General features: G+C 34.6%; 1 protein-coding gene across 3 annotated transcripts in view; it reads right to left on the bottom strand.

Annotated features, from left to right (window-relative positions):
- The window catches only part of LOC139697237 (tyrosine-protein kinase transmembrane receptor Ror2-like), a 137,889-nt gene that overhangs the window by 6,827 nt on the left and 115,184 nt on the right, over positions 1–15,878 (bottom strand). For 2 of the 3 annotated variants that reach the window (XM_071595909.1, XM_071595910.1), the window contains exons 4-9: positions 14,034–14,205; positions 13,089–13,291; positions 9,924–10,197; positions 8,155–8,397; positions 6,092–6,291; positions 2,336–2,491 (exon numbers count right to left, since the gene is read on the bottom strand). In XM_071595909.1, coding sequence (XP_071452010.1) covers positions 2,336–2,491; positions 6,092–6,291; positions 8,155–8,397; positions 9,924–10,197; positions 13,089–13,291; positions 14,034–14,205 — 1,248 coding nt within the window. The remainder of the gene's footprint in view (positions 1–2,335; positions 2,492–6,091; positions 6,292–8,154; positions 8,398–9,923; positions 10,198–13,088; positions 13,292–14,033; positions 14,206–15,878) is intronic. The other variant, XM_071595911.1, reaches the window with a different exon arrangement.

The following is a 15,878-nucleotide window of genomic DNA, read 5'->3' as shown; positions in this document are numbered from 1 at the left end:
CTGGTACCCAAAAAATCACATAGCTTGGGTGGAGCTGTAGGTGCCCAGAGTGCCTTGCCCGGGAATCGAACCCGGGACCCTCTGGTCAGCAGTCCAACGCTCTACCCACTGGACTACTGCGACCCATTGTTGACATACATGTAACAGCTAATTTTTCAACGTAGCAAAACAATTTTCTTCATATTAAGTTCCAAAATCAAAATACTTTCTACTTTTACAGTCTGATCCAAGTATTTTTTGTAAATTCTAACTTGAAAAATCTGGGTGGGTCTTATGGACTGGGAAATATGGTACAATTATAGGACCTTTTTGTAGTAATAAATATTAGGTGCATAAACACTTAATTTTATGAAATATGCTATAAACACACCTTTTATGGGTAAATCATCAAAATACACTAGAAAACATTTTTTCTCCACATCTTAGGTTCACATATTTTTTTTCTACAGGCCTCCAAAAATGTAAATTTCAGGTTTCACTGTATTTAGGTGCTGTAAATACCTGGGTTACTATGCATTAATAATTGTTTACCTTCAGGCAAAAAATATCACATACAGGCAACTACACATTAATTTATTTCCTCAGAGATTGAAATCTATATGGAATGACTAAGTTAGAAGGTTCAATAGTAAAATCCAGGCAAAAAACTAATATAAGAATGAAATTTCATGCTGAAATAATGCTATTTTATGTAATTAAATACTTGCAAATGTGACAAACTGGCTATTACACCTATTGTCTACACACACTCAAATTAGGAGATAGAATTTGTATGCATATGCAATGCGATTCTGAATTGGACGAGTCATAACAAATGTCTAAAACATATGAAACTAAACGTAAAAAGGGATTATTTTAATTTCAATTATGAAAAAATGTATTAAGGATGATTCTAAAGTTGGGAGCATTGTTTAGGAGCACTAGAAATGTGGTAAAACGAAGAATAAAGAAAAATTTTGAATGGGTACCTTTGTTTGATTGAGTCAATTTGCAGAACTACAGCAGATTCTAAAAAATCTACCCATTTAAACTTGACAGTTTGTTACTTAAGTTAATTATATCACTGGAAATCTTTCATTCATTTTCAAAGAAAAATTCAGGATCATGCTGATCAGTAGGTGTCTTTTCAGGGCCATTTCATGAATTGGAAATAACATAACCTCACCCTGCCTTAAACCTGTCGAGTCTGTTGAGCCTTTGTTGCAGTTTGTTGAGTTAAGCTCAAACCAGAACATTTTATGATAGCTTACTCTGTTAAATGAAACAACACACTTTCACAAAGCTCTTAGGCGTGCATTTTGAACATAAATAAGCTAATAAAAGTCATATTTGATGCATTAATTTAGATGCACCATGGTAGACTTCAATATACACGTACAAATATAATCTACTTATTTTTGGGATAGACCCTGTACACATGATTTAAAGGGGATGGCTAAAATAGATATGAATGAGAGGGAAGACTAAAAGTAGTCAAACTGTAAGGCATCTTTCCAGGATGGCTTCTAAAGGGCTGGCCGACCATAGAGTAGGCACCCATTAGGGGAGAGGTCCCTAAGCTTTTAGGGATGGGCAGCAGTACAGAAAGTGAAACGTCACATAGATCAAAACATAATTTTCATCATTGACACAACATAAACCATTATATCAGCTACCGCTACGCTTAGTGGAAGGGCTAACGTACAACATGATACCTGATATAACCTGATTTGCACCCCAATTCTATCCCTTTAAATTGTGGCATGGATCATGGGTGCGATAGTTAATTCTAGGCGAGGGTTAAGAAAGTTGAAATAGGGAAGCAGGAGTGGTATGGATAAGACCAAAAATATTATATTTATAGACTTGGAATTTTCAATGAAATGAAACATAAAAATCATGACTCATCATGGTTAAAAATTATCTCAATTTATCACAAGAATGGCAGTTATGGTTCCCAGGATTTATGAGAGATTATACTGTACATTGCTGGTAACAATAATTAAAAACTAATAGTGAATATATTACAGAAGTTATTATTACACTAAACTGCTCTACAGACGTTGATTTTTAAACTTGAAAAATAGTAAACACGGCCACCATGGTAACGACAATTTTTAATCAAGAACACAAATGTGCCATGCACTAGATTATTTATGCAAATAATTTGCTTTACAACTTAAAGGGAGAAACAATTCATGAATTGATGAAGGTCCATTTGAGGTTACGCTCATTCATCCATTAAATCAGCACAATGAAAAAACAAATCTAACAAGTATGGAGGATTTACTGGCAATTTGCTGGAAGAAAACAACTTTTGAAAGCCACTTCATTAGAAATATGAAAACTGAAATACCTGAAAAACTCTTCCAAAGGCTCCTTGACCCAAATCACGTATGTAGACAATATCATTTCGGGGATATTCCAACTTTTCTAATTTTGGATTCAGCTGGGCTCCTGTTCGGTGGTAGGCCAAATTGCTAGGCAGCTTGTCTAAATCAATGTCAACCTCCTAAAGAGCAAAAGAAAGTTAAAACAATGTTAAAAGAAATAATTCCTGTTACTGACAATAAAAAAATGATAAAAATAATCATTACTTAGAAAATTAAAAAACAACAAAAAATTAATTCCCAGAAAATTTAAACAAATAGATAACTGAAACTTAGTAATTTCCTTAAGCTACTATAATTACCCTTGTAAAAGTCTTATGACACATGCTCTTTCAATAGATAGTCAGTGACAACAACGGATGTCACAATTTATATCTCCAACCACTAGATTTTCAAATATTATCACAAATGACACCGTGAATACCTAACATAGTGTTCATGGGGATTTCATGCGACAGTGCTTTTAGAGTGAATATTTTCATACATTATATACACATGTGCCACTGGAAAATTTCTCTAAAGATGTCGCGTAAAATATTCCTTCCATATTATAAAACAAACTAAAGCAGCAATTAGAACCATTTCATTTATAATGCGACACTATAATATTAAACAGATGATGAAACATTAACAAATTACATTGAGATTATACAGTACACCCACTCTCCAGGTTACTAAATAAGGTTCCATATGACAAAATTCTACATTATTTTAGTGTTTTGGCATATTTTTGTCAAGATTTCTTAAAGACTTATTCACCATAGAATTTTTTATCAGTTATTTGGGGTTTAATTGTTTTGCTCTGCAACATTTCCTATGTTCTATGCATCTGTCATGTGTTCTCAATACTGTACACTGGGTCTCAAAAATAAATATACTATGTAATTATCATATATTATTTCACATCCTGAGTCCAAAACATTAATTTTTCAAGCTCAATATCGATGGCATTAAAATATTGCCATTGAATTAAATAAAATTATATTGCTAAATTTTTCCAATGAAATATGGTGTTCTAGCAAGAAAATCCATTGAAAACAAGACTGGAAGACACATATGCCTCTCTCTCATTCATTTATTTTGGCCAACCCTGGTAAAACCACACAAGCTTAAATAAATATGGAGCTGGAGTATTGGTTGCCCTACACACGTCAACATTGCAAGATTAAGATATTTATGTAGCGGTATGGAAGGTGTGTCAATAATGCCTTGACAAGCCCAATGAACATTATTACATTACAAGAAACAAACATAAGCTAAATAAATCATTTTCACTAGGCTAAGGCCCCAGACTGTGAAACGTATGGGCATCACATTATCTAATAAATTGTACAAATTTATAAATAAGTACAACTTTTGTGTTTTCAATATTTTTGGCAATATCTATTGCAGTCCGCAAGATATAATGATAAATAAGTATTATGATTACAAGAGAAGCTTATTTTTCAGGTTTTTATTGTAACTAGGGAAGATTTTGTTTACAAGAATGTGGCTATATATCTCTAATTTGTATTTTCTTTTGATACTCAAAGCATCCTTGTTACACATTCACATATAGGCATTAAACTTGCCATTCCAATGTCTGAACACTTTTCAGTCATATCAATGGATAACATATGATAAATTACGTATGCAATTAGCATCACTATATAAGTCTGGTAATTTATACATATTACTGAGAACATTTTCTTAATGAGCAATTTTTCCGATTAAAAGCAAAAGTTAACCAATCGTTAGATTGAAATATTGAAGATGAGCCTAAGAAAGGAGTATCCACTGTTTGCATGACTTTATCTGGAGGGGTGGACCTATAGTTACGGCTGACAACCTAGACACTTCTTTTGGGCTGGCAAAGAAAATTGTACATATATCATGTGACCAACCTATATTCCCTAAGCATATGGAAATTGATGAAATGGTGAAGAAGTATTGCATAGGAGCATACTTATCCTCAAAGCTTCTGTTTCATCAAAACTAGATTAAGAGTCTAAAGAGCATGTGCCATAGAATCCTCATTGATCCAACTTCCCAAAAGAAACAAATTAAGTCCATGGCACTTGGTTAACAGCAAAATAAAGCCTTGAGAAATCAACTGCTAATTAAAACAAAAATAATAAAACTGGCCCCATACTCTTAACCTCATAATTTATGATGGTTCAAGCTAAAAATGTAAAGTAACCAAATTGAAATAACAAAAGCTTTGTGAGGCAACAAGCACAATGGCTAAAACTATTCATGCATTTTAGATATCATTCAAAACCAGAAATAGTGAAAACATGCCAAATCTGGATAGTTTTAACATTTGATAACAGATTTCTATGGAAGTGAAGCAAAAAATATCAACACACAAAAATTCAAATCTATGACTCTCCAATGGAATATAATGCATACTACCATTTAATGGCAGGCAATAAAGTGATAAAATATGCAGTTTATACTGCAGAAAAGATTCATAAGGATAATTATAATTTGGTAAGCCAATTCATAGAGAATAAAAAATATGCAGAATGTTCAAAACAAATTCACAGCATGGATAATCTGCAAAATGAGTAATCCGCGAAACCAATAGTCTGCACACAGATAATGAAGAATTTATGGTATTCTCATTTGGCCAAAATCACCCCACTCTCTTGGTTAATTTACAAGAGTGCTAATACTTAATTTTGAACAACTCTCTTTAATTTTATGAATGAACAGATATTGTCCAATATTAATAAAATGTTTCAATGAACTACAGCAGTAAGAATCATACAAAATATCATTTCTGAGGAGAGCAGTTTTTCTGTACTCACTTCATGAAACCACTACAATCGGTTACTGGTTAAACACAAGTTTTTTTTTAATCTGCACAATGTTGCTTTAATTATTGCAAATTGTTAGCAATGCACTGACAATCAAGTAGATGCTTGAAGCTCTATGATATGTACAAATAATATGGAAATGTTAGGATGTTTCACTTTCTTTGCTTTCGTTTGAGTGAGAAAATTATTAATGATCTATTCATTATTTTTATCAATCTCTGCTATCTTTAATGAGGAAAACATCAAAATAATTATCTAGTAAAAAGAATTCTCCAAACCTCAATTTTTGATAAACCTTGATTTCACGTTTCTTTTCAAAAATTTCGTAAATAGTTTGATTCTTGTTGTCCTTTACTGAAACATTTTGATACATCAAAATTAAGTGCAAGGAAAACTGAACATGAATAGTTTCCCAGGTCTAAATAAGAATTAACATTTTAAGCAAAGATTACTATTCTACTGCAACAACTTGTCCATACAAAACCAGAAAGGTGCATTATTATGATGAATACAACCAATTAATTACTTTTAGCAACTATATTCCTCCTATTGAATAAATTCATTTGGGATTGTAATGATTATAAGCCCTTTGCCCTTTCAGGGATCCAGCCAATATATCTCCAGTACCTAGAACCAAGGTACATGGCAATTCAGTTATAATTAAATTTGTTACATGTTGGTCAAAGATGGAATTCTGCCTTCAAATGACCAAGGAGGCCATAAACATTTCATTCCCAGAGCACTACTATCACAAATTACAGCAGTACAGAAAGTTCTACCGAGTCAAATTTGAAATAGATGAAACGATATATAGCTAGCTCATTCAGACACAGAACAAAGGCAATAAGGAAAAATTATTTAAAGTAGGTTACCTCAAAAACTAGATTATGAAATACTTTATATGATGGAAGTTTTCCTTACATGTTTCTTTACCTGAGTTGCAGTTGGGTTGTACCCTACTCGATGGTTGTATATTCGATGGCAAAGCAAAAAAAGAAGGAGCATCATTACAATACCAGCAAACCCAACTGCAGCTAGGATGAGCATAATAGTTGGTGTGAAGAATCTTTCCATATTAATATCTTTGAGTTCTATTTCGAAGGTTAGGTCTGTTGAGTTTTCTGTAAAATGAAGAACATCCAATGAGGAGATGGAAGAAATCTGCAAAAATATTGGCCATTAAGCTAAACATCAAGTAAAACATATACCATATTATTGCAATACACACTAATTTTTATTCTAGTTTCTATGAATTTATTCAGAGATAAATTTAAAAATGATGAAGATAAAAATTATGCCAGCTTAAGAAAGGTAAATTTATAATGTTTATACCTCCATCAATTTATCTTCATTTTTAGCCATATCATTTCTTAAAGCTTAACCTTAAGCAAGACCATTTTGCGCATATTTATGGAAACACTTTTCTCTCCCCCCTTGGGATAATGTCATTTATGAAAATGAGGGAAATTACCATGGGTATAAAATTTGAAGTGGAGCCGAATGTTTTCTATTGCCACCAAGCCCTTCATACACATGAGCAAATTTCACCCAAGTGAAAGGAGTTTTAGCCTCAACATGACTAAGAAACCATATTTCATGATGTAAAAGGCTGTCCTCCTCCCTTTGCTTGATCCAAGTGAGAGCATGAAAAGCTAGCGAGCTCAGGTTATGATACAACATTCGGCAATCTCATTTATATGACTTATTTTTGCTCATCAAAGAGCATGGCTAACTGGTGCACTGCTTTCCTAACCAATGATCAGCATGAGGAAAACAGAGAAAATGTGGTCCTTTTACATCCATACAGCCTTCTAAAGCATGAAAATATAGAACACATGAATGCAGAGGACTGTTTCGGTATTTAAGATGCACGAGAGGACATTGCCCACTAGCAAATTTTTTATACTGCTAGCCTCCGTACTCCTTTCTAGCTCACATTAATTAATCATCTATGCTGTAAGAAGAGGCAAAAAATATACTTAAATTAAGCATGAGTCCCAATGCAGCAGTCTCATACAAATATTAATTCCCAAGAGTGCACACATTACAACAATATTTGGAGGCAAATAAAAATTTTAAGTCACACATGGGTATCAAGCCAACGAAAAATAGGAAGAATGGAAAAATATAAAGATAGCATCAATAACAATTATGTCTAACATGAGTGTACATTTATGAGGACAAAGCCTCCTGAATCACTTTCAAGGAGGAGTTATCCTTAAACCATTAATAAAATCTTTGAATTTTTTAAATATTGACTCAGTTATCAAGGCTACAATGAAGAATGTGGATATGAAAAATAACATCCTTTTCAAATTGAGCATTAGCTAATTTTCTTTGGCTTTGTGAGGTAAATACTTCTTCCTAGCCAGCCTCATTAAATACAACCACGATCCTGATTCCCTGGAGCTATCATTTAATTGGCAATCAGCAAGGGAAAGAATATCACATCCCTTGAAGTAGTATGGGTAAAAATCGCAAGATAAATAGAAAGCCTTCAAAATCATAGCACATTAGACTTAGAAACATTTATCTTAAACAAAGTGTCTTCTCTACAATAGAAAATTAGGAAAACTGACAACAATATTTCTGATCCCCCCTAATGCAAACTTAAGCTGTTTAACGATATGATGACACCATCATGTGTTAAGTAATCATTTGCAAATTCATGGAGGAACTTGTGCCAAAACTACTGTCATTAAAATAAAAGCAAATGAAAGAAACTTTCACAGAAATATATGGGTGGTAAAACAATCCAAATACTACGGACGTATCATTTTTAAAATGATTGCCAAAAATTATAATAATTAGTTTGAATATTTAAAAAATATTATCGCTTCATTTTTACAATGAGTTGAAGCATAATATGTTTTTTTTACTTCAAATTTGAACCACTTGGCATAGCAAGAGTAGGGAAGACTGATTCACTACTTAGCCTATCAAATAAATATATTCTCTCACTACTACATTGATACCACTCTTACCACAAACAGGTATATCACAGTGTTGCCACCTGATGGTGGGATCCATAGTATAGCACCAAGGCATTGGTTCTTCACCACCTGCATTCCGGCAAAAATTTTCAGCACCTTGCATTTCTGGGAAAACATCAGGTGGGCGATTGTGAGTATGCGGTTCTTGACTTTCCCATCGTTGGCATGGCAACCCAGTTTTGGTGACATTCATGGTTCCTTGGTAGAAACGGCCTCTGTCACGCATGCAATCCACTGAAATGCAACATTTTCCAATGTAAAAATAGTTTTCACATTGCAAATTAACATTTTTCTAATGCCAACATTTTTAAATGTTGTGCTAAGGAGAGTTTTAGCAGTTCTAATGGCACATACCTCCTCACTTCAGAGAGAGAGGGAAATATAATTATAACAGCTGACCAGAAGTTAATTTGGAAATTTCCCTTTTCAATTTGGCAGGGTAAAAGAATACGATCCAGAGGCTCTCTTTACATAATTTAGACCAGGGACCCACTTCCCAAAGCAACACCAATTCACACAACGACAAAATTTTAAGAAAATTTATCATCCCTATATTTCACAGATTGTGATTTTTAGAATGCTTTATCACACATTTACACCATTCCTCTGAGGATTTCAATTTGCCGCTTTGAGAAATTGAGCCCAAACGCCACTCCTCCATAGCCAATAATTTACACTATTGCTTGTGATCAGACATTTTTCTGACTGGCCACCTGACTTAGTATGTCTGTAAGAGAATTTCTCAGATAAATAAATAGTGCCAGAGTTTCAAAAGACACTAGGTCAGCATGCAATTTAATTTATTCTAATCTTACACAAAAAAGATTACAACAACTGACTTTAAGATAGTGAAACAGAAGCAAATTAGGAACGAGTTTGCAACCAGTTTTTCTGGCATGAAACTAACTTGGTAAACAAGTCAACACATGTGTAACAGTCAACATAGAGTCTTCCAGATTTACCTATACTATTAACAATAATAATAATGTCCATAACTTATCATAAAAATTGGACTACTGACTGGAAGAGCCATGCTCGGTTCCAGGGGATGTCTCTGAGAACCTCCGGGCTCATCTACAGCCACAAGGAAAGGAATCAGCCCCAAACCCTGATGAGTGGATTTCAAATGCCATATATGGCTTACTATGAGGTGAGCTCAACCTTCACCTGTCAAACCAACCTTGGTCTGATTTCTGTGGCGGTTGGTAATCATAACAATTAGCTCAGAAGAACTTTGATAGCATTAAAATACTTGCTTTTTTAATAGATAAAAGAGGCCATGTTGGCTGTCGAGAGAAAAGCCAATTATCACCAAGCTACTTCACAGGGCAATTGCCAACATGCTGTTCTGAAGTAACCCATCACCTGGATGTAGTCAGATTATGCCACCTCACCCAGTATTCCTCATTAATCTTAACAGATATTTAACAACTGGGGAGAGGAAGGATTGAAGGAAAGTATAATGTAAAGTATTTCAATGCAACAATATCAGAGATTAAAAATCATTCGCCTTGACTGGGATTTGAATTTTACACTCTGAAATTGTTGCATTGAAATGCATATTAGTGGATGACTCCATTAAAAGGTACTGTTGTGGTATCTCCCGCAGTTTCTTTGGAATAAGTCATTAAGTAATTCATATTATTACAAAAAGAGCAGAGCATACAGATAAAAATAAGGTAGACAGAGAAAAATTCAATAACAGGCAATATTTTAGAGTTTCATGCACTTTATAACAAAGAATCATTTCATAAACCTACCTGTAACCTCATCAGTCTTAAGTTCAGTGAGTTTGGCATGGGAGCAGACTTGTGAAGAACTTGAGTACTGAGGTAAGGATTCACAGTTTGGCAGCTGAAAGTGGCCCCGTGACTTGAAATACACCCCTCTTTGCTTGCTGTCTTCAATGAGGGCCCAATCATTGAAACAGAAGAGCTGCCTAACTGCAATACAGTCCTCTTGACAAATTGGGAGGCCAATGGGATAGCCATCATGCAGCTCACACTGAGGAAATGCATATGTACACAACAATTTCTGAAATGGAAACACAATTTTTACAATGATCAGTAAAATTCAATTGGAAATCGATACAATCCTGAGGGGCAACTTATATTTTAATCTAGTGTCGATTTGACAACTTTAGGACCCTCAAAATTTGAATAAGATATGACTTAAGTTTTTACAAGCACCCTAAGGTAAGGGCAAGGAAATTCTGGGAATTATTATTGAAATGATTTTAATTTTATGAATGGAATGATTGACTAAATTTTTATCAAAATTACAAACAATTTTCCAATTTATCCATGAAAGATATCAAAATTGAATTATTATTCTTTAACTAGAACATAAATTGAAAGGCAACCAGATGATTAAATGATGTTACACATCTACCTTACCAAAGGAAGAGATTTCTCTTTTCACTATATGGAAAATCTTCTGATATGAAATCTTCTGGTAAAGCTTCATTGTCATCGGTTTTCTACTGATGAAATAGTTATGAGTTATGGAGAGTACCTGAAAACTATTCCACATCAATACTGTAGTCGCCACATTGCCCAGAAGTTAATGTATAACCTCATTTCCACACCACCAACAGCCTATCTCATACACAACGGCTCTGGGCTGCTGTCAACCATCAAAACCAACAACAATGTGGCTTTTGTTCAACAATTGTTGGACTCAAACCATTGATTGAGTAACAAGATGGTTGCCAATGAATTGAAATTATCATCTATAGTTGTATTTTGCAATGTTACTGAAGATTTAGAATTGAGGAAAGTGTGCGCCAAGCTTGTGCTCTAGATGTTTGCCACAATGTGCTACGAGTCCACGAATTCCTGGCCAAACACCAGCTGCCAATGCTGCCCACACACCCCTATAGTCCTGAGGTTGCCCCAGCAGACTCCTTTTTGTTCCCTCAGATTAAGGCTGCCCTAAAAGGAACCTGTTTTTTGTCTATAGAAGAGATCCAAACAGCCATGATAAAGAACTTGCGAGAGGTCCCCGAAGACGCCTTCCAGGGCACGTACTGATCATGGCAGAGTCGCTGGAAAAAATGTGTAGAGGCCCGAGGACAGTACTTTGAAGAATTTTCAGAGTTTGTGCAAATTTATTCAATAAATTACTAGCAAAAAAATAATTGCATTGCTTTTGGAACACACCCTGTGTCTCGTAGTAGGCCATTATGCAGTAACATGAGTACATTTTGTAAGTTTTAGTGCATTACTTGTACATTTAAATGATTGATTGATTTATTTATTTATTTATTTATTCAGTATTAGTCCGAAAACAGCACATTTTGGCCTTTACATTGAACTATTAACAAGGATAACAATGGTCACATTTACAAACACACAAGCCCTAGGTGGAGGAAAACTCACCCAGGCGGGAATCGAACCCGCAACCCTTGGAATGGCAGACGAGGACGTTACCCCGCCGCCACCGGGGTCGGCATTTACGTTGGGAATGTATTATAATTGAGCCACCAATAAGTGTTAATACTATAACAGTGTAGTGCATTACTGAGTGAAGTAGATCTTGCATGCTGTTCTTTTTTTGTATCATCTGCCTTGCACCAGTGCTGACTGACGTATGTTCAAACTTCTTTGCTGGCTTTCTGTCTCTAACATATTCACAGACGTAAACGCAAGGATTGTTTGGTGGCTATCTATGGCAGGTTGCTTGGAAGATGGACACATGCTCTGTAACCATTGAGGGAATACCATTTGGAAGTGTTGTGGCATGCTCTCCCTTCTCCAATCTCTAACATTACATTGCTGCTTACCTCGCATTACTAATGGACATAAATTCAGTTCTCATAGTTCTTTCAAGATAAAAGCAACTTTAGAGTTTTCTTAATTGCCAGCACAAGGTCTGGTTTCCCCTTCACTTCATATTTTATTCATAAGAAGAGAAATAGTAAGCAGAATTCCACATGATTGCCTGAAAGCAACCTCATCTCCATGAAATATAGTGTTACCTGCCCTTTGAGAGTTGTCCCTTCTGAAGAAGATGCAGAAGCCAGAAGAGCAGAGCAGAATATTAAAAATAATCATATGTCATGTGATTAATCATTTGTTACCATGAAACATATTTAAAAGTATAGGAAATCTTAAATTTACAATGCGAGAAGTGTTAAAATTGTATTGGTATGTTTACATTATTTCTCTTCTAGTTATATTAAATTTATGATCAAATTTGTTCTAATATCATGTTTTCAAAGCATATAGCGCTATGTCCCCATATTAAAGTCTTCATCAAAATTAAAATTGCAGCTCACAAACAGGAATTAAGCAATCTCAGAATCATCAATTCCAATCGATTAATAAATTCATATTTTGGTCATCAATCTCCTTAAATGCCATCACCAATATGACTATTTTCATAGTTAAATTAGTCAATTTGTTAAACATAACCTACATATAATTTAATTTTGAGCTATTGCACCCTTAATTCAGCATTTCATAAAGAGAAGAGCAAACAATATACATTATCTGTACTATATCAGCTATGAAGCAAGGATTTTCAAATATCAAGATGCCCAGTCACTGTAGAGGATACACCAGGGATGAGCATTTCATATGTAAACTACATGACTGGCAGAGTTTATATTGTTGTTTACTTTGAATACAGTATTAAACTATTGTTTTAAAAGGAATTAAAATTGAATTTTGAAAATTTCTTAATTCAAAAGTAAACCAATTCAAGGGACTATTGGTAATATTTACATTAGCCAATACTTCCAATTCATGATCCTCAACTGCTACTTAAATTTTACTTGATGGTACATAGACTGGATGGACTTCTTTAAACAAGAGAGCTTGAGCATTAGCCAGCTCATTTCATTGACTAACTTAAAAATATTTTCAAAGAATGCTTGAGGTCATAAAAAGCACTTTGAATCAACTTCAGAAGCCATTCCTTACCTCAGCTGCACTCCTGCATGGCTCTCTCAGTTTGACTACCATTTCCTCCCAAAGACCTGAAGTAATCTGCTCATTTAGCCATCCTCCAGGATTATCATGTGATATATTAAACCAAACCAGACCAGTGCCATTGAGGTAATGCTTGCACACTTTTCCATTGTAGGGAGCACAATACCCAGGAGGGGGTGTCAATGGCTTCATCGCTGTAAACAATGGATGGATATTAGCATGCATGTACAAAGAGGGTGGCCAATATTTTTGTAGCACTTAACAGGGACTTAGAATTAATTCCATAGGAAAAACAAGTGATTTGATATTTGATGCACAACTATTCTGCAACACTATTCCTCAAAAGGGAATTTCTTCCTAATTCCAAATAGATTTAACATCCAATATCTTCTTTTTTCTGGTATTTGAAGGAATTCCTTTGTTTCCTTGAGAATTGTGAGTCAAAAGGTTGAATACTTTTTCAAAAGTTCTTACCAATGTACTAATGTACTCATTACCTTTCATAATTTCTACCTTTTTGGTGACTTTTGACAAAAGTCACCCCCCCCCCCCAATACTTCACAATCATTTCCTCCTTCCAATACTTAGCTTACCAGTAAACACATCATGCATACATATCTCTTGCTTTCGTGTGCACAGATTTCCGGCATGCAAAATCAAATGATCAAAACATTTGCCAGTTTGAATAATAAAATGATCTTTTTCCAAAAACATCCTGATTTAAATATTATGAAATCAAATACTATCAATTTCCCACAGAGGAAGAGCCCCTCACATTTTTTGGAATTTCTAATCCAACTACCATTAGAGAAATGACCTCTCTTTTAATGGCCTTATTTAAATTATATTCCAGATATTACCATCATATTTAATTTCATTCATCACCAGAGAGTAGAAATATTTGGGATACAAAAAGCTTGATGGAACCACACTGACCTTTAACAATTTGTGTGACTTTGAGTTCAAATGATCTTGAGTCCACTGTGTGGTTCTTCCCGGGAGTGACATTCTCTGCTATGCACGTGAAGACTGTACTCTCGGTAGCATTCAAACGAAGAACAGATCGGGAGTAAAGGTTGAAAGCCCTATGCTCTGGAGGTTCCTCCACCTAGAATATTCAGTTTTGTATTAATTATTTGAAGGAGGAGCCACAACTATGGACATCAGGATTTGGTGGAAACAATGAAACTTCGACCTCCGCCGTACATTTTTTTCATATTACACTTTTTTTTTAAGCCACAAACACTTGTGAAAAAGACTTTAATTATTCACACAATTTTATTGCTTATAAAATAAATGTTTCCCTTCATTTTTTTCAACTTCTACCTGCAGCTACTCATTTACAAATAGAGGTTTTGATAAGCAATGGCCACCATCTTCTAATTGTATCCATTTAAAGAATGGGAAGGAAGCTAAGAATTAGCTTCGGAATTAGCTCAGGAAGCTAAGAATTCCAACATGGATGAAAAGTAACAAAACACCTGGTGGGCAGGGAAGTTTGATTGATGCAGATTCTATTTTATTTCTATGATGACGCAGAAAATACGCTCTCCTGAACCAGGTATGAAACAACTGGTATTTGGTTTTCATGAATGATACTCTCCCACTGGGCCATCCAAAAATAAATATCCCTGGGCAACAGGATGGTCATTTGTTTATATGTCCTATCTATGACAGAGCCTCAGATAGAATTGTAAAGTACAGAGGAAAAATAGAACCTTGAAAAGCATGTCTACCTGAGGAATAGAGCTCAGGAAAAAAAAGTTGGAAAACAGAAATTAATAAATGTATTCTGATCCAAGCTTAAGGTCTCTATTTCTCTGACAATGTTGGAGATTATTCATAATATTGAGTGACCGAGATGGATTTAGCATTTAGGTCTCATAATTATCACTTTACATTTAAATCCTCAAGCACTAAACAGTACCTTGGTCATTACGTACAGCTAAGTAGATTGAAAATCCTGACACATGATTCTACTTCACCAGTCAGTTTCCTCCACACTATGATTTTTCAAATCAAACAGGATGAGTCAACAGTTTAACATACATATAAGCCAATGGATATATATATTAACCCTACATGCACTAAACACAGCATTCAAGCACAATCAGATTTTCTCTGAACCAACCGGTTAGACGGCTCATGCAGTGATTCGAGCACAGGTCATAATCCTGGAATATATTATACAGCAGATTGGAAAAGGTTGCAAGGGTTTTCCTGATTAACCTACTCATTAAATTTTACCAGCCTTTATAGTAATTTTCTGCTTGAGCTACATTTAATTTATAACTTATCCGACATGAGCTTTGTCACAACCTAGGCACCATTAACTTTCTCATAGATTTTGACTTGAATGAAAATTTACGAACAAAAATAAATTACTTAGAATCCAGTCATGCTGACTGAATTGCAGTCAGGTCAGCACATAATGCTTTGAAGTAAGAGGTGACTTCTTCACAAATACTCCCAAGGTGCTTCCAAATCAGGAAACAGGTTAAATGAGAGCCCCTAATGAAGATCAAAGACCCAGACAGAAAAAAAACAGCAAAGAGCAAAATTTATTCTGGCAGTAAAAAAAAGGCAGAGTAAACTATGCATTATCATTGGGAACATTTGGTGAATTTCTTAAGCTAAAAAAATCACCTCTCTCCACTGGCAGGTTTTTTCTTATTGTAGCATTTAACTTCACAATACCCATGCAGTAACTGAAACATTTATGAATCACGTTAATGAGAGAAGGATAATAATTGGTGGGTGATTGAGACAATTTGAAGGAAT

Source organism: Hetaerina americana, unplaced genomic scaffold (genome assembly GCF_022747635.1).
Source record: "Hetaerina americana unplaced genomic scaffold, ioHetAmer1.1.p SCAF_70, whole genome shotgun sequence".
Lineage (NCBI taxonomy): Eukaryota > Metazoa > Arthropoda > Insecta > Odonata > Calopterygidae > Hetaerina > Hetaerina americana.
This window is presented reverse-complemented; position numbering and strand designations above follow the sequence as displayed.